This window comes from Anomalospiza imberbis, chromosome 3, assembly GCF_031753505.1.
Source record: "Anomalospiza imberbis isolate Cuckoo-Finch-1a 21T00152 chromosome 3, ASM3175350v1, whole genome shotgun sequence".
In the NCBI taxonomy this organism is placed as follows: Eukaryota; Metazoa; Chordata; class Aves; order Passeriformes; family Viduidae; genus Anomalospiza; species Anomalospiza imberbis.
In genome coordinates this window covers 41,689,525-41,704,992 of record NC_089683.1, presented here as the reverse complement: position 1 = coordinate 41,704,992, position 15,468 = coordinate 41,689,525, and the positions used below count along the sequence as shown (strand labels likewise).

The 15,468-nt window shown below is 37.6% G+C and overlaps 1 protein-coding gene across 2 annotated transcripts in view; it reads left to right on the top strand.

Annotated features, from left to right (window-relative positions):
- SIM1 (SIM bHLH transcription factor 1) overlaps positions 1 to 15,468 on the top strand; it is a 48,769-nt gene that overhangs the window by 21,141 nt on the left and 12,160 nt on the right. For both annotated transcript variants that reach the window (XM_068184145.1, XM_068184146.1), the window contains one exon: positions 14,235 to 14,400. In XM_068184145.1, the coding sequence (XP_068040246.1) occupies positions 14,235 to 14,400 (166 nt within the window). The remainder of the gene's footprint in view (positions 1 to 14,234; positions 14,401 to 15,468) is intronic.

Genomic DNA, 15,468 nt, shown 5'->3' with positions numbered 1-15,468 from the left:
GTAGATACTTGTTCGCTTGTATCTCTCAAGTGTGTGATGGGGGTAGGTAGGATAGGGAATAACCTGGGAAAATTACCCTTCATCATATTATTAATGTAATTAGTTGCATTAGTCAGCTTAATCTTCCAACTTAAAATACTGGAGATAAGGCTTAGTGACTTCACCTGGATAATGTTTGGGGTTCTTTCTTAAATAGTTGGAAATAGCAGCTACAAATTTGACCTGCTGCTTTTCCTTTATATTTGTCTGTATTAATGGGAACTTTTGCCACTTAGTAGTGCACAGAACTGGCTCCAATTTTTTTCTGTTCAATCTGCAATATGCATTTCCTAAGACTGGAAAGCCTACCATCATTCCCATGATTTGAATAGCAATGTATAAATATAGACAAATTGTTTTAATGAATCAAAATGCTTGGGGAGCATATGTCTCAAAGAAAAAAAAAAAATGAAAGGACTCCTCTTGAACTACTCAGTGCAGTATTCTGTTTGTTCACCATTAGTTTTTATTACAGACTTGTCTCCCTGGAACATTGTTTATATGTTTCTTGCAAATAGGAGACAGGCCTTTCCAGGTGTCCACAATACATTTCTGCAGTTCTTCTTTGTTCATGCAGGGGCTTTCTCAGCTACCATTTTTTAAATTCACTCCAAATTTCTATGCTTGTATTTAAACCAGGTGACTGTAATGACCAGGGCACTAAAACTGTGGGCCAGAGACAAGAGTCACTGTTCATATGAAGAGGTTTTTTTTGCTAGAGTAAGGATTAAAGGATTGCAGCTCAGACCTATGGAAAAATCCCTCCAGTTGTTAGTTTAAATGCATGCATGCTGAGAGTCTCACATGGCATGAAATTCAAGGTTGCAAAAAAGTGTCTTTATTCCAAGGAAGAAGAGTGACTTCAAATGCTTTCCACTTCATCATTTTCCCATTCAGTGTGGCTACTCCAGACCTTTGGAAACACCCTCCTCTCAAATACTGAGTTACAGATCTTGTAAAATGTTTGTCTGGGGCTGAGACACATTCAATGGCTGAAACAATTACTATCTCCAGCTGTCTGCCTCACTTCAATGATGAAAGGTACAGGGCCTGCTCCAGGGACTCTTTTTCCTAAAATGCCATGGTTTATGGTTTAAGGTAAATTGCCACAGATTTTACTTTACATGGAAGCATTGGACTGTACACTGTAGCACAGCTGTTCTTGCTAGAGGGGTTGTTCACACTTTATCCTAACTCTGCCCTTCCACAATCTGAATGGCATAAACGTGGCTTGTGAACATCACACCAGCAGCTGGGTGCTCCAATGCCTTTGGGGGTCAGTCTCAGTGGTTCCTCTATGTGGCAGAACAGGGGAGACAGTGAACCATGGAGTTTAGGGTTATATTTACTGCTCTGTGATAGTTCAGAGAACTGAAGAGGGAGCTGGAAGAGTGTCTGCTGGTTTTACTACACGACATTTGTAGCTTGTCTGTGGACTGTGTAAGTGGATGTGCAGAAGAGACATGCCAAGCAGTCCACTGCTATCAAAGGATTCCCCTCCATGCTCCCACCCTCTTTTAATACTCTGCATAAAACCGGATGCAGAACTGGTTCCTGCTCTCATAACAACAGCAGTATGTTCCTTAAGTAGGCTTACAATTTTACTAGCTCTGCTTCTGTTTCCTTAATCCGTTGCATGTTTGCTCTTGTTGCTCTGTGCTGCATCTTAGTACTGCTGCCATTCCCATGTTGTTTCACTGTAATTATCATGAGGTGCAACAGGTGTGATAAGTTACTAAACTGTTTCTGAGGCAAGATCTTCCCACTACGTTATGTTGTTCTTGCTAGGTTTTAATTTGTACACAAATGTGGCATTTTGACACAGCCTAAATTAAGTGTTAACAAATAAATCTCCTTTGTCCATTCAACAGTGGCAAGTATCTGTTTGAAATCTAATTCTCCTTCCCTCACCTCTCTTTTGTACTTTACAGTGTGGGCCAGGCTCCAGCACATGTGTTCATACTCAGTGGGTTACTTCAGAGGCAGCCCCTTTCACTTTGATGACACTATTTATGGAGGCAGGCACTGCTCTGTGTGAACAAGGGTATAGCGTCTGACCCTTCGGAAGGCTTGGGATGGCTGAAGTCTGGAGTCAATCTCATGATCTTTAACACAGTTAGTTGATTTATTCCTGTTGTTGCCTTTTGTTATCATCCACTTAGTGCAATTAAATTGCAGAAGTCCTGATTTACTAAAGCACTTGAGCACATGTCAGGCTTTAAAAGTTCTTAGACATAACTTTCAGTGCACTATTATATCCTGGTGAATTCAGTTTTGAAATAAAAAGCCCCTTAGGCACACGTGTGGAAATAAGAATATTCCTTGTCTTTGCCAAATAGAGACGGCTTGAAGGACACATTTTGTTACTGTGTTGAATTGGGTCCTAATAGAGAACAGCCGTAGTTTTTTTGCTACAAACCACTGTGTATAAATCTTGGGGACAGCAATGTTGAAAATAACAGTTATTATCTGCAGAAGCTTCAGTGCAGCTATGGAAACTCAAATGCCCAGCTAACTAAAGTCTGGCTATACCTGTAGCATTGTGCAGATACTTTGACATAACCTAGAATGAAGACCTTTAAACCTATCCATCATTTAATGCTCTTACATGTGTGCTGTCAGTGACAAAGCGAACATGCCCTGAAGGCTCACTGTTCCCAAGTAACCTGTAGCTTTGATTGTCTCTGTACTATGTTTGGCAGCTGGTAGCTGGGCTGCTGCTGTAGAAAACTCTCTGACTTAGGCTCTGGATTGGTGAAATCCATCCAAAGGCATTGCATGCTATTTTTCTCTTGCTGTTTCCAAAGACTGTTTTGCACACAGAACAAAATAACCTTTAATGACTGTTTCATGAGTCTTATCTCAATGAGTATTTGCTCACAGAAACACTGGATTTGGGGATAAATAGCCTGATAGCATCCTCCCCTTTGCAGCCAAACTTCTGAATGGTGTTTGGCTGCAAAATAATTCTCTTGATCCTAAGCTTCTGGTAGGATATTTAAACAGTCATCTTTCAAAAGATAATCAGCCTCTTTAGTGCTCTCTGGTCTGTGAAAAACAGCAGTGGGTGTATGGATGTGGCTTCACACCAAAGAAAACTGCCTGTTGGTGTGACTACAATGGTGTAACATGGAAGCATGCAGCTGGGGCTTCCATGGTGCTATCTAGTGAGTCCAAGAAAGCAATAGGAGAGAAGATGCACAGCACTGTTTGCACAGTGTGACACTCTTGAGTCACTCTATGTGGGCTACAGTAGTGGCCACCACAAGCATAGCAAATCTCATACAAGGTGACATACTGGACTCTGCACAAACAAGATCAAGTGTTCAGTTCTTCAGCTGCAGATTAGCTGTAGTGTTGGCTGGAGGACGGCTGTAGGTTGGCAGTGGAGTTGATCTGCATGAATGCTGCTGTGGACAGTTTTATGGGGACAATAAGAGTGTGTCTGCCTAGTCAGAGACAGTCCTAAGCATTCGGAAACCCTTGATGAATATGCACATGGAGCAATGACAGCAGAATGGCTAAAGCCAACTAAGGCCATGCCTGTTCTAGCAAAGCTATGAGCAAGAGAACAAAGGTACTAGGCAGATTAAGGTTTCTAAAGAAGACCATAGCTAGAATTTATTGTGTTTTATTAGATTATTTTAATTTATTTTTTGAGAAATTTTAGATATACCTATTAAGTATTTGACTACCTATAAACACTCAACCCACTGGAGACTTACATAAGCTGGATTTTTACATGGGCATGCATTTCTTGAATTGTACATGTTAATGTAGATTTTTTGTTATCCTGACATTGTCAAAAAAGCAATAATTGCCATTAAAAAAGCCTTCTGAATCTGCTAGAAAATGTGGGGTAACAGCGGTTGTGCAAGAGATGGTGGTTTAACTTATTCTGTGGTCCAGAGGGTCTAGGGAGTCAACCAGGTTATCTAATGTAAATTTAAATGTTTAATCGACCCACTTAACAAATATAACCATGTATTATATACATGGAGACAGGCTCAGTGATTATTGGGAAATTATCAAATAAAATGGAAACATATATTACATTATAACCTCACAATATTTTCTTTTCTTGTTATTTGTCTCCTGTTTTATCAGCCTAAATCTCTCCATTGTATGCCTATCAAAGCTGGATGACCAAGCTGAATCCAATAAGAACAGAGACTTAGACCCAAGTGGCAAGTAATGTGAGTGGGATCTGGCTGCAGTAGAGGTTTGGCTGTGGATAGGAAGGAGCTAAAAAACAGTTTGACTCTGGTCCAAAATATGAAATGAGAAAATAGGTTTTAATTTGGGAAAAAAAAAAAACAACACACACCAAAACAACAACAACAACAACAAAAACCATTCTCCCCAAAAGCCAAAATTCCAATACAAGTCCTTGTCTCTCTTCCTCCCCAGCTACCTACCTTAAAATTTTAGCAAAAGAAGGGAAACAGTGGAACAGAAAGATTTTTGTTGAAGAAAAATACTGCTCCTTCTGAGGAAGGTAAAAGTCTTACAAGAAAGGACTAATCTCATGAAAGAGAAAGGGATCTATTGTAAACCAGAAGAAGTTCATGGATCCTTTTGCACTGAACAGGCCTCTTCACTATGGGGTGCAGCTGATCAGAAAAAGCAGTGTGGAATGATGGGGGAGTTCATTATGCTGCATACAGATAGAAAATTTCCCAGAGGAACAAACAGAATGAACAGTAAATAATTTTTCAAGCACATTTTTTTTCCTCGGATAATTTATTCCCAGATCACGGAAGCTTATCCAGAATGTCATCACAGAAAAACTAGCTAATTTTTTAAAGTGTTCACCTAAGGATCTTAGGAAGGCTGTCACAACAAAAGCTTTAATTATGGGGAACACAGAGGAGTTTAGAAAACCTGAAACATCACAAAGTTTTACAATAAATTATTAAAAGTAATGAATGACTGCAAATTTTCAGGACCTCTCTCCACAGTTTCAGTGGAACTGGAGTATGAAACTGCTTAACTACTGTGGTATAGAGTGCAGCATAAGAACAGTGATACAGAATCAGACACATGCTGATAGTGACCATGGGAAATACTTCAGAAAGAGGTTAAAAATAGGACAAGCATGCAGTCTATACATCCATGTTTCCCTTGGATTTTCTCCCAGTCTCCAAGAAATTCAAATGTCTTCCTAGAAAGACATGAGATCTTTGAATGTATTAGTTGTCAATGTTTTGTGGGTTTTTTTCCTCCACAAATTCACCTGTTTACTTTTTGACACCATGTTGGCTTTTGCCAAGCTTAAGTAAATGGGGTAATAAAAGCTTCCTTTCTCTTCATTCATTTCATAGCCCATAATTCTTGCCTTAGAAAAAGAAGTGAAAATCTTCTTCTTACTCATGTCTTACTTCTCTTTGCTGCTCGTAACATACTGCTCTTGTTTTGTTCTCTCAGTCTCCTCTTTTTCAGCCTGAGGAGAGTCCTTAACGTTTTCTCATTGAAAGGCTGTTCCAAGGCCATCATCCTTGCTATCCCATTCTGAGCTTTTTCAAGTTTTCAGATAAGATTGTCAGAGAATACAATGTTTGAAATGTCAGTGCTTGAGGGGTTTATGAACAGTATGAGGTATAATTCTTATCTTTATAATCCTCATTTACTGCATAATTATGCCATGCATTTTCTTACACATAGGACAATTTGTGTTATATCAGTGACCTCTCTGCAGTGTGATGCTTTTTTAAAATGAAACTTCTCAGTTTATGTGGTGAATCATATAGATCAGAGGATTCTTCAACAAAATGGAGTTCAAGATTACTAGTTTTAGGAAGAAAAATCTGAAAGTGGAGTTTTAAGACCATACTTAAGCCCTACAATTAGGACTTAATGTTATATATGCCCCTAATAACTCATAGACTATAGCTACATAATTGTATTTTGTGGCTGCTGAACACCCAGATATAGGACTTTTATCCACTTCTGTGCCAGCTCTTCAGTTACTGTTATAAAACATAGAGCAGTCAATCTTCAAAATATCTTAGCCGGCTTATCTGGTCTCCCTTGCCATGAGGGGACAGGACTGGTATGAAGCACTTATCTCTAAAAAAGTCCTTGGACTGAAAATGACAACATCCAATAAACTTCATGAAAATCAAGAGGAGCTCTTACTGGCTCTCCTTATTACATCCCTTAATGTGCTGTAGAAATTCTTAGCCTTTGAAAACTGTTAATGTACAATGTCTTCCAAAAAACCATCAGCATTCTCTGAAATCCTTCCACCCAAGCATATCATAAAGCTATCTAATGTGCTATTTCCAATAATTTCTGCTTAGTTAGGTACACAATAACAATGGTATTACATGTATTCAGTCAAATACTTTTATTCATAGAATACATATCAAATTTATTTTAGCAGTTTAAATAAGTGAGTTTTATGTCTATTTAGTCAAGCATTACTATAGTGAGGACTTCAGTAGATTAGAAATAAATTAATCCAATTAAAGAACATGTCTGTGAAATTTGATATGTCATAGGCGTGAATGAGCTGTTTGCACAGCAACTGTAAAGAAATCATTAATGATTAACTATCTAGAAGAGGTTTAATCAAGGATAAATGGTATAACCCATCGTTAAAAACATTTGCATTGAATACATGGAGATTCTGAAATAATAAAAGAATGTTTTGCATCAATAGTGACACGGGTACTCTCGGGAAATGTATTTTCTGTTATCTGTGGTGATGTGCAGCCAGGGGTTGAAGCTGAGAGTTAGCTTAGTAATATTAGCTATTGTTCATTGATAGAAGGAACACTGATTGTTCCTTCCAGCAAAAAAGATGACATTTAACAGGTGAGACAGAAAAAGATATTTTGCCAAATGTGTGTTGGTTACAATAGCATATTTTTATCCTCATCTTCAGAACTAATATTCAGCCAAGTTAAGGAAAGGATTCTCAGAAGCAATCAGTGCTGAGCTAAATTTGACTCTATCAAAACAAGAAGTCCCCTTGGCAGCCTTGATGGTAAACTCAAGGAAGTGCCAAGTACTGAAGTCCCAGGATATGTAATTCATCCAGTGTGGCACCAGTAGACTGTGAGAGGGTTGAGAATTGATCCAGATCATTTGGCTATTGGATCAGTGTCTAATGGCTGTCATTGCTATTCAAGGTATATTTTTTAACACATAAAAGTATTAAGAATTCTGAGATGTGAAAATCTAGCCTGTATAATAGCAGTCTGTTGCACTGTCGTTGGTCTGGCTTTCTGTAAAATGGAAATAATTCTACAGGGATATGAAAGAACTTAGATTTATGTGACACTAATTCCTAAAGATGTGCTGCCTAATTAAACTTGCTGATGCACTGGGGTGACATTGATTTAATGGGCTAGGAAGTCTAGTAAATAAAGGCAAATACAGGTCTCCTTTTTGGAGCCAGACGTGGTGAGGTATGTAGTTTGGAATGACAAACTGTACCTTCAGACTGCTGAAAAATCTGCCTCGTCATGATTGTCTAGAAGCCAGGATGTTTAACTTCAACTGGCAGTCAGATGAATGCATTCTGAGATGAGAAACCTATCACAGAATATATATAAAATTTCTCTCAGAGAAAAAAAAAATTCCTATAGTTGTTTAGAGGAAATCCTCAGACATTTGTGTTAAGTGACTCATACAGTAAAATTTGTGCTTCAGTTTTTCTGAATGTATCAAATAATTTAATTAAACTTCCTGGGTTGGATTGCTTTGTCTTTAAAAGCAAATATAGAAATATGATACCAGGTAAGTGAATCTCATGGCTGGACGAGTAGTAAACTTTGACTCAACAAGATGTAAACAGCCACTGTTGTTTGTGCTATTTATGGAGATAAATGAGTGCCTGGAACTTAATGAAAGGATCTGATACACAGAACTCATGCTTCTCTGAGTAGATGTATGGCTTAGCCACTAGGTGTACTAATAATAGGCAACCAGTTGAAAGATTTCTGGAGGGTTTTTCCAATTATTTTGGTGAGCAGTAGGTCTGGCCTATATGGGACTATTTACTCAAGAAGTTTTAGAAAGGGTGTTTGTTAACATTATCCCAGTTACTGACAGAACAGCTGAGGCAGGGAATAACTTTGAGGTTTCACAACTGAATGTCAGCTTAGTTTCATAACAAGCAGTGAGGTTCAATAGCTTTTTCCTTACTTTGTCCTGAAATCTGGTTTCCTGTACAACCTCAATGAAACCTTATTCTGACCGGTTCTGAGAGATGCTAAAGGGATTGCATATGCTCCTCCTCACAAATCACGTGAGCAGACTGAGGCCTTTGTAAACGTTTCTGAGACACATTGTACATGAACCGAGGACACAGCAGATGAGGAAATTGTCTGTTTTGTTGTGCCATCTGCTGATTTAGGAAGCCATGAAGATGACAAACAGCCAGAATCTGTTCTCTTTTCACTCATCTGCTGAATGGTGCTCTGTTAGCATTGCATGAGCTGGAGTGTGGAAATGTTAAAAGTCACAGGCAATGTGTAAAAGTAGAAGAATGATATATTGCAGTGTTGTGGCCAGACATGCATGAAAAAGTGCTTGATTTTTACCACCTTCGTGTCTGATTTTAGCCAAACTGCCATAACTCAGAAAAATAGACTGAACATTAATGACATTAACACTTCTAGTTTGATCTCACAGTTTCTATTGTTAGGCAGAACGTCTGACAAATACAATTTTTCTGATTTTTAACTAAGAGAAATGAAGAGTGTGTATGACCCTATCCATAGATTTTTCAAGTAAAACTAGAGGAAATGAAGAACGTACATCATGTATTCAATAGAAATAATAGTGCAACCAATTGTAATTAAACCTTGTTTTCATTGTCATGAACAGTATTTTCTGCTTCGCTTCAGTCAGGTGAATGATTGTATCCATGATGTAGGAATCTGCTGCACTAAGATCACATAATGCTGTTACTCACAGCTTGTATTCCATGAGTCATTAGTATGTGTAAGGAATTATGTGGATGTAGGTTATCCAGTGTTTGTCAGGTCTTGATGATCCCGTGATACCTTTTCATTGAATGCTGTAACTCCACATATGAAAACTGAATTTCTGTTAATCTTCTTGAAGGTGTCTAAATTTAATGTCTTTTGAAAGAATTAAAGGCACAGTAAATGTCTGCCTCTTTGTTGGTTATCTGTGTATTCTCAGTTACCGTACATGTACCTTATTTTTCCTTTCTGGCATGTAGTGGTATTAATGTAAAAAGATGCTTTTCCTTACAGTTTTACAGAATCTTCCTTGAATTATCATTTTCTCTTCTTTTCTGAAGATTTTCTTCTTATTTTGAAGGTTATATTGCTTATAACTCTGGATATATAAGATCTGTATTCTTGAGTCTGGTTGCCCTTCTTAAGTACTTTTGGATGAATCTGGTTATTTATTCTTTACTAATGAGTGTCATGCTTTTACTTCTTCCTCTGGATACATCCTATTTATCTGCTCTTTCTGTTTGAGAGCATATTTCAGGGCTTAAGGTCTCTTCTGTTCCATAGTTAGTGTTCTGTTCCTAAGTAAAACACTATCTTTAAGTAGAGAGTATTAATATCTTGAAAATTACTTGTGCCTTTAGCTGTCTAATGCTAATGTCTAGTCTCACTTCTACAGTGAGCTATAGTAGTCCCAAAAATCCTCCTAATTGAAGAAACACAATTACAATGAAAGCCCAACTTGTTTGTAGTTTTAGTTTGTCATGAGCCACTCTGGACCTCTGTCTTCCCAACATTATTTCCATCAGTGCTGACTCACCCTTTCCTCATATTTTTTTCTTTCAAAAAGCCCATATAAAAAACCCCTCTCATTTTCTCTTCATTTTGATGGTGAGCTCTAACCACATGCTTAGTCACTCTGTTTATGCAAACTCCCCTGTTTGCTGAGAATTCAGGTTTTGTGGTGCTTGGATACTCCCTTATTGGTGTTTTTTTTGTTTGTTTGTTTGTTTGTGTCTGTTTGCTAGTGATTCATTATCTTTTACTCAAACTTTGATTAGCTAGACTATATTGTTTCATATAGTACATTTTGGCCATAGTTGTAGGCAAAAAGTGTGTTCTAAAGCTGAATTTTGAGAAGATTTCACATAAGTGTTGCAGATTCACTTGGCATCCTAGTCATGTACAAACAGATTGGCTTCCTCTTCCAAACATTCTTCTTCTTCAGCCTTTATCCTTCACCACCTTTGCAGTTTGCTATAGCTATATGTCTTTAGTAAAGAATGTTTTGTTTTGTACTCAGCTTTCAGATGCTTCGTTGCAGAGAAATGCAGTTGGTACAGTCATTGATCCTTGGTATTTCATGGTGTGCATGTAGTATACCTATAAATACTTTCAAAATTAGGTTTATGCTTTATAAAGAGCACTGAAAGAGCCAGAGACATGACATAGAGTGGAAATGCTTCTGGTAGTTAGATCTGAGAAGAAAATGGGAAGCAACATATTGTAGCAAGGAGATTTTCTTACAGTGAAGCCTGGTAATCCAGTCTGTAGGTGTCTGATAGATTGACCATACCAGCCAGATTCTCATATGGGGAGGAACGACAAGATAGAGGAAAAATAATACAATTTTTGAACCATGTGCTACCAAAAGCATGTGCATTCATGTTCTCTGAGGAGTCAAAGAGGACCTAGGATTTCCATCCAACTGTGGAAAGAATGGCTGTTTCCCATCATGAAAAGATGGAGGTCTTCAATGTGTTTCCCTTTGCAAAGAAGCATCACTTTGGTCTTGTCTGGATTCAGTTTGGTCCATCTGTTCTTCATTTAAGAGCTAATTTCCTGTAGTTATTCTGATGTTTTATAGTGATGATAGTTGCATCAGAAAACGAGATAAATAGTAGATTGTCAGCAACATACTGTTAGCAATTGAACACATGCCATATCACTCTCTCTCTCTCTCAGCAGTCTCATGTAGATAGATGTAGATTGTATGGATCCCTGTGGGATCCTGAAGGTGAGGACTTTGGAGGAAGAGGCTCGTCTCCACTACCTTTTTTTTAATTATACATAGAACACAAGATGCTGTACTAGTGTGTGGCTGTGACTGTGTAATAGAGGATTCGGGTGTCTGAAAATAGGAATGTGGCGATTATAGTTCCATGCTGGTGAAAGTTTTATAAATTCCTCTAGGAAGCTGTCAGAATTTCCATCTGTAGTTTGTATATTACTAGGAGTTCTGCTTTCTCTAGTGTTTTGTCTCATAGTGCATATGGATATATTCAAAAATGTTTTCATTTCTTAGTGGAACATCTTTTGCATCTGATATTGAGGCCACTGGACCCTTCTCCACGTTTTCTTTTCTTTTTTTTTTTTTTTTTTTTTTTTTTAACTTCTGGTATTTATCTTGTGCAGCTGCTGATGGTATTCTGGTATCTCCCTTGGTTGTTCTGAAGGGTAGCTCTTCTAGGACAGGGTTGAGATGGTATTGAATCATGACTCAGTGATGAAAAAAGTCTGGTATTTCATCTGCAAAGAGAGCACAGGAGTCTTCTTTTTCTAAGGGAAAACTTTGCATCTGGCAGCAAGAACTTCAGGTAGTTTTTTATTATCATTTTTTGGATGAAGTTACTGTCTAAGCAACTGGCTGCAAATACAAGCTTGTGTTGTTTATTCTAAGGTGTGGTGTTCTGGGAGGGTGAGCCCTCACCATGACAATACCAAGGACGCAGAAAAGTAGCACAGAATGGCATGCAAGGTTTTGGTAAGTTTAGTTTGACTGTTTTGTTGGGGCTTTTTTCTGGTTCCCACGACCTAGAAACATTGTAGAGAGTAGTCTCTGTATTTTTGAATACTTGGCCCTTACACTTACAACAGCAGACAAAGCAGTGTTGGAATGACAGAGTGTTCTGAATACCAGGGTAGCATTTATCCCAGTGTTTTAAAACTTTTTCACTGACACAAGACAGCAGCAGATGGTTACAGGGTGGCAAAAAACAGAGGTGGGGTGTTAATGGCAGGAGCACAGAGCTGTGGGTTCTCCAGCAAAACCAGAGGTAAAAGAGGTGGTAGGCTCAAAACCAAAATACAACCTCCTCATGCCCCTAAAGCTCTGAAAACATACCTACTAAGTTTTGATTAATTTTAGTTTCTGGTGGTAATATTTTCGGCATCTGACACTGAGAACACAGGACCCTTCCTCTTCTTATAATCAAACAGTCAGGGGCAGTGTGTATATCAAGGATGAGAGTAATAGTTTTTTCAGGGCTATTGATAGAATCTCATGCATTGTAGCAGTTAAGTATGAAGACTGTGACATCTTCATATAACATGGACTGTGACATGTTTCATATAACATGGAGATAATTTCCTAGGAATCAGTTATGGAGACAGATGCTTTGCATGTCAAGTCAAGGTGTCTGGATGACAATTTGGAGGGCAACCACGGGAAAAAATAATGCTTTCAAAATATGTGGATAAGCCATACCTGTCAAAGAAACCAAAGCAAATCCCCATACTCTGACACTTTCACTACAGACAGGATATTTGAAATGCAGGTATTCTTGCAGAGACCTATCTCTATTAAAGCCAAATTTTGAAGAAATTACCTCAAGAACTACTTTACTAGAACTACCTCAAGAACTTCAGAATTAATTTTCATAATAAATCTTGACAAATCTCTCTCTGCTGTGGACTGGAAACAGCATAGTCAGTGCAGTTCTAATGTTAGGGATTTACTTTCATGTGTTCTATATACACAGACACATATACGTTGTCTGCATTGCCAGAAAAACATAAACCTCTTCTTTTATCAGAAAAATAAAACTATAGAACTGTGATGAATTAATCTGTTGGTTATGCAGGTTTATCTGTGGCTGCTCAATGGTTCATCCTGTTTTACTTTTTTTAGTGACTTAGCAAGTTTATTCTTTACCCTTGACTTTTATCTGAAATCATTTCAGTGTACTAAGCTGTAATATGCTTAGGTTGTGATGCAGTTTCTTTCTAAGACTCTTATGGCTTACACATGGATATTTGTGTGATTATAAACCAAGATACTGTTGCTACAGCTAGGTAAACAATTTATTATAACTATAATTAATTAAGTGCTAATCTTTAGATTTAAATGGGGTATGGGATAATGTGTGAATGAATATGTTGCCTCCTTGACTGCTTAAGAGAAGCATTATTCTTCCCTTATCTCTTACTTCTCTACTGATAACACAAAGCAAGAAAAAAAGAATCCTTCCTCTTTTCCTCCAGGTAGGTAGGTCAGGAAGAAGCTCTTTCTTTGCTCTCTTTTAATAAATCATTGTCAGAATAGGTTCCGTATGACTACATGAAAGCTGGAGAGCTCATTTGTTACTCCCCCGGGTATCAGCAGACATGCAGATGTGTGCAGAGGAGTGCAGCACAATGCATATGCCCTCATTATGCTTAGTAAGACATTGTGAACAATGCCAGTTTTCCTTACTTTTATGTATTCATTAGTTTGAAGAAACTAATGCCAAACTTCAAAAACTGACATTATATATAGCTTCCCATAGAAAACCTCTTATTATTTTGTGAGTGAGGGACAGGATATTCAAATCACAAGATTTATACTTATTTAGCTGTTTTCTCTGACTGGGAAACTGGTATAAGAAACTAAAAATGGATGAATAAACACTCATAAGACCCATAGAAGAGAAAAAAAACCAAAAAGTTTACACAATTGCCTGAAACTTCTTAAGCAATGAAAAATACAACCTTAAAGATCAAGTGTTTTCCATTAAAAAAATATTTTGTTCAGTTTATTTAGTCATCCATCTAAGCTGTTATGTGCACCCCACATCCACACATGTGAACACACACACACACACACACACACATAATGCACACATGGAAAGTTTGTAGTTATACGGTTAAAACAGTTGTGGGGAAAATGTATCCTATTTACTGCTTAGCTGTGTGACCAATGTAGAACTGTAATACAAATCTCAGAAATATCCATCCCATTGCTTTTTATTACAGAAGAAAGTAAATCAGGATGATAACAGCTGGATGCAAAAACCAGTCATATTTTCAGTATAAAATAGTGCTATTGCTTAGTAAGCTATAATCCATAAATGTATTAGGGGGATATACTGGCGTGCCCTGGATGGTTTTTATTCTTTTTTCTTAAAAATATCTTTTGTTTCCACCCCCCAGTAAGAAGAAAAGAATGCTTCCCATTACGACATGAAGTGAGTTTGTTTTTCACTTTTGCCTTTCATATAGGGATACTGAATACAAAGGACTACAGCTCTCCCTGGATCAGGTCACTTCTACCAAGCCAGCATTCTCATACGCAAATTCAGCTCCGACCATAACGGATAATAGAAAGGGAAGCAAATCTCGCCTCTCGAGCACAAAGTCAAAATCAAGGACATCACCATACCCACAGGTAGCTGTCTTTGAAAAAGTAAATTAAATATTTTTTAATATCTTGATTTTGGCTGCTACTTTACCCAAATAACTAGAATGGGCCAAAGAACATGTTACTCAAAGGGAATAAAGGATGGCAGGTTATTCGTGCTTGAGACAGGAATGTGTTTCTTTAAACTGATTCTGGAAAAGCTGTGAACATTTATGTTTCAGTGTGCATAATAAATAATTATCACCAACAATAACAGCACAAGGCTCCAAGTTAATGAGAAGAGGACACAAGGACAAGTGAAAATGTTGGTTTTGAATACTGGGTTTGAGAAGACTGTGAGTTTTGCCATTTGAGAAATCTTGCTTTTTCTTACTTGGTCTTTACTAATTCCAACAAATCTAGAAAGCTGCCAGATATTTGATAGCAGTTAATACTGAAATTGTAGTCAAGAGGAGTGAGTTTTGATGAGGGAAAGTAGTCAGCCAACTTAGTGAATTGGAACAAGAAAATGTGTACTTTTCTGTGTGTAAAGCTTTGAAAGGAAGAAAACAGTATGAGGTGGTCATTGGCATCAGTAGATTTTAATTTCCCAGATTTCATTTTCAAGCCTAAATTGTAAGGAACATGTCCCAGCTTGGAGAATGGATCAGACTCAATTTGGTCTGTGAACTGAAATTTACACAATACATTTATGCAATGGATTTCTGCAGGCACTTCTGTCCTTACACTATCAAACTTTTAGCTCAAAAACATGCTTGTTAAAATAACTGTGATCTTTACTAATGATACATGTCCTACTGCTCTTATGTCTCTACCCCAGAGGATATAAATGGATATATAAACAAACTGGATATAAACATATGCATTCAAGTGGTAACATTGAATAGCTATGTATTTTTAAAGAGCTCAATATGTAGTAGAAGATTTAAAGAGCCTCAATATTTAACTGATAATGACCTTAATAACTACAGTTTCTTTGCAGGCACAATGTTTTCTAAGTGGACCTCTAAGAGTGTGCAATGTGATCCCAAATATCTACATCTCTTCCTTGTTTTCTTTCTTCTTCCTCTCAAAGGTACCAAGGATAAGAATTTC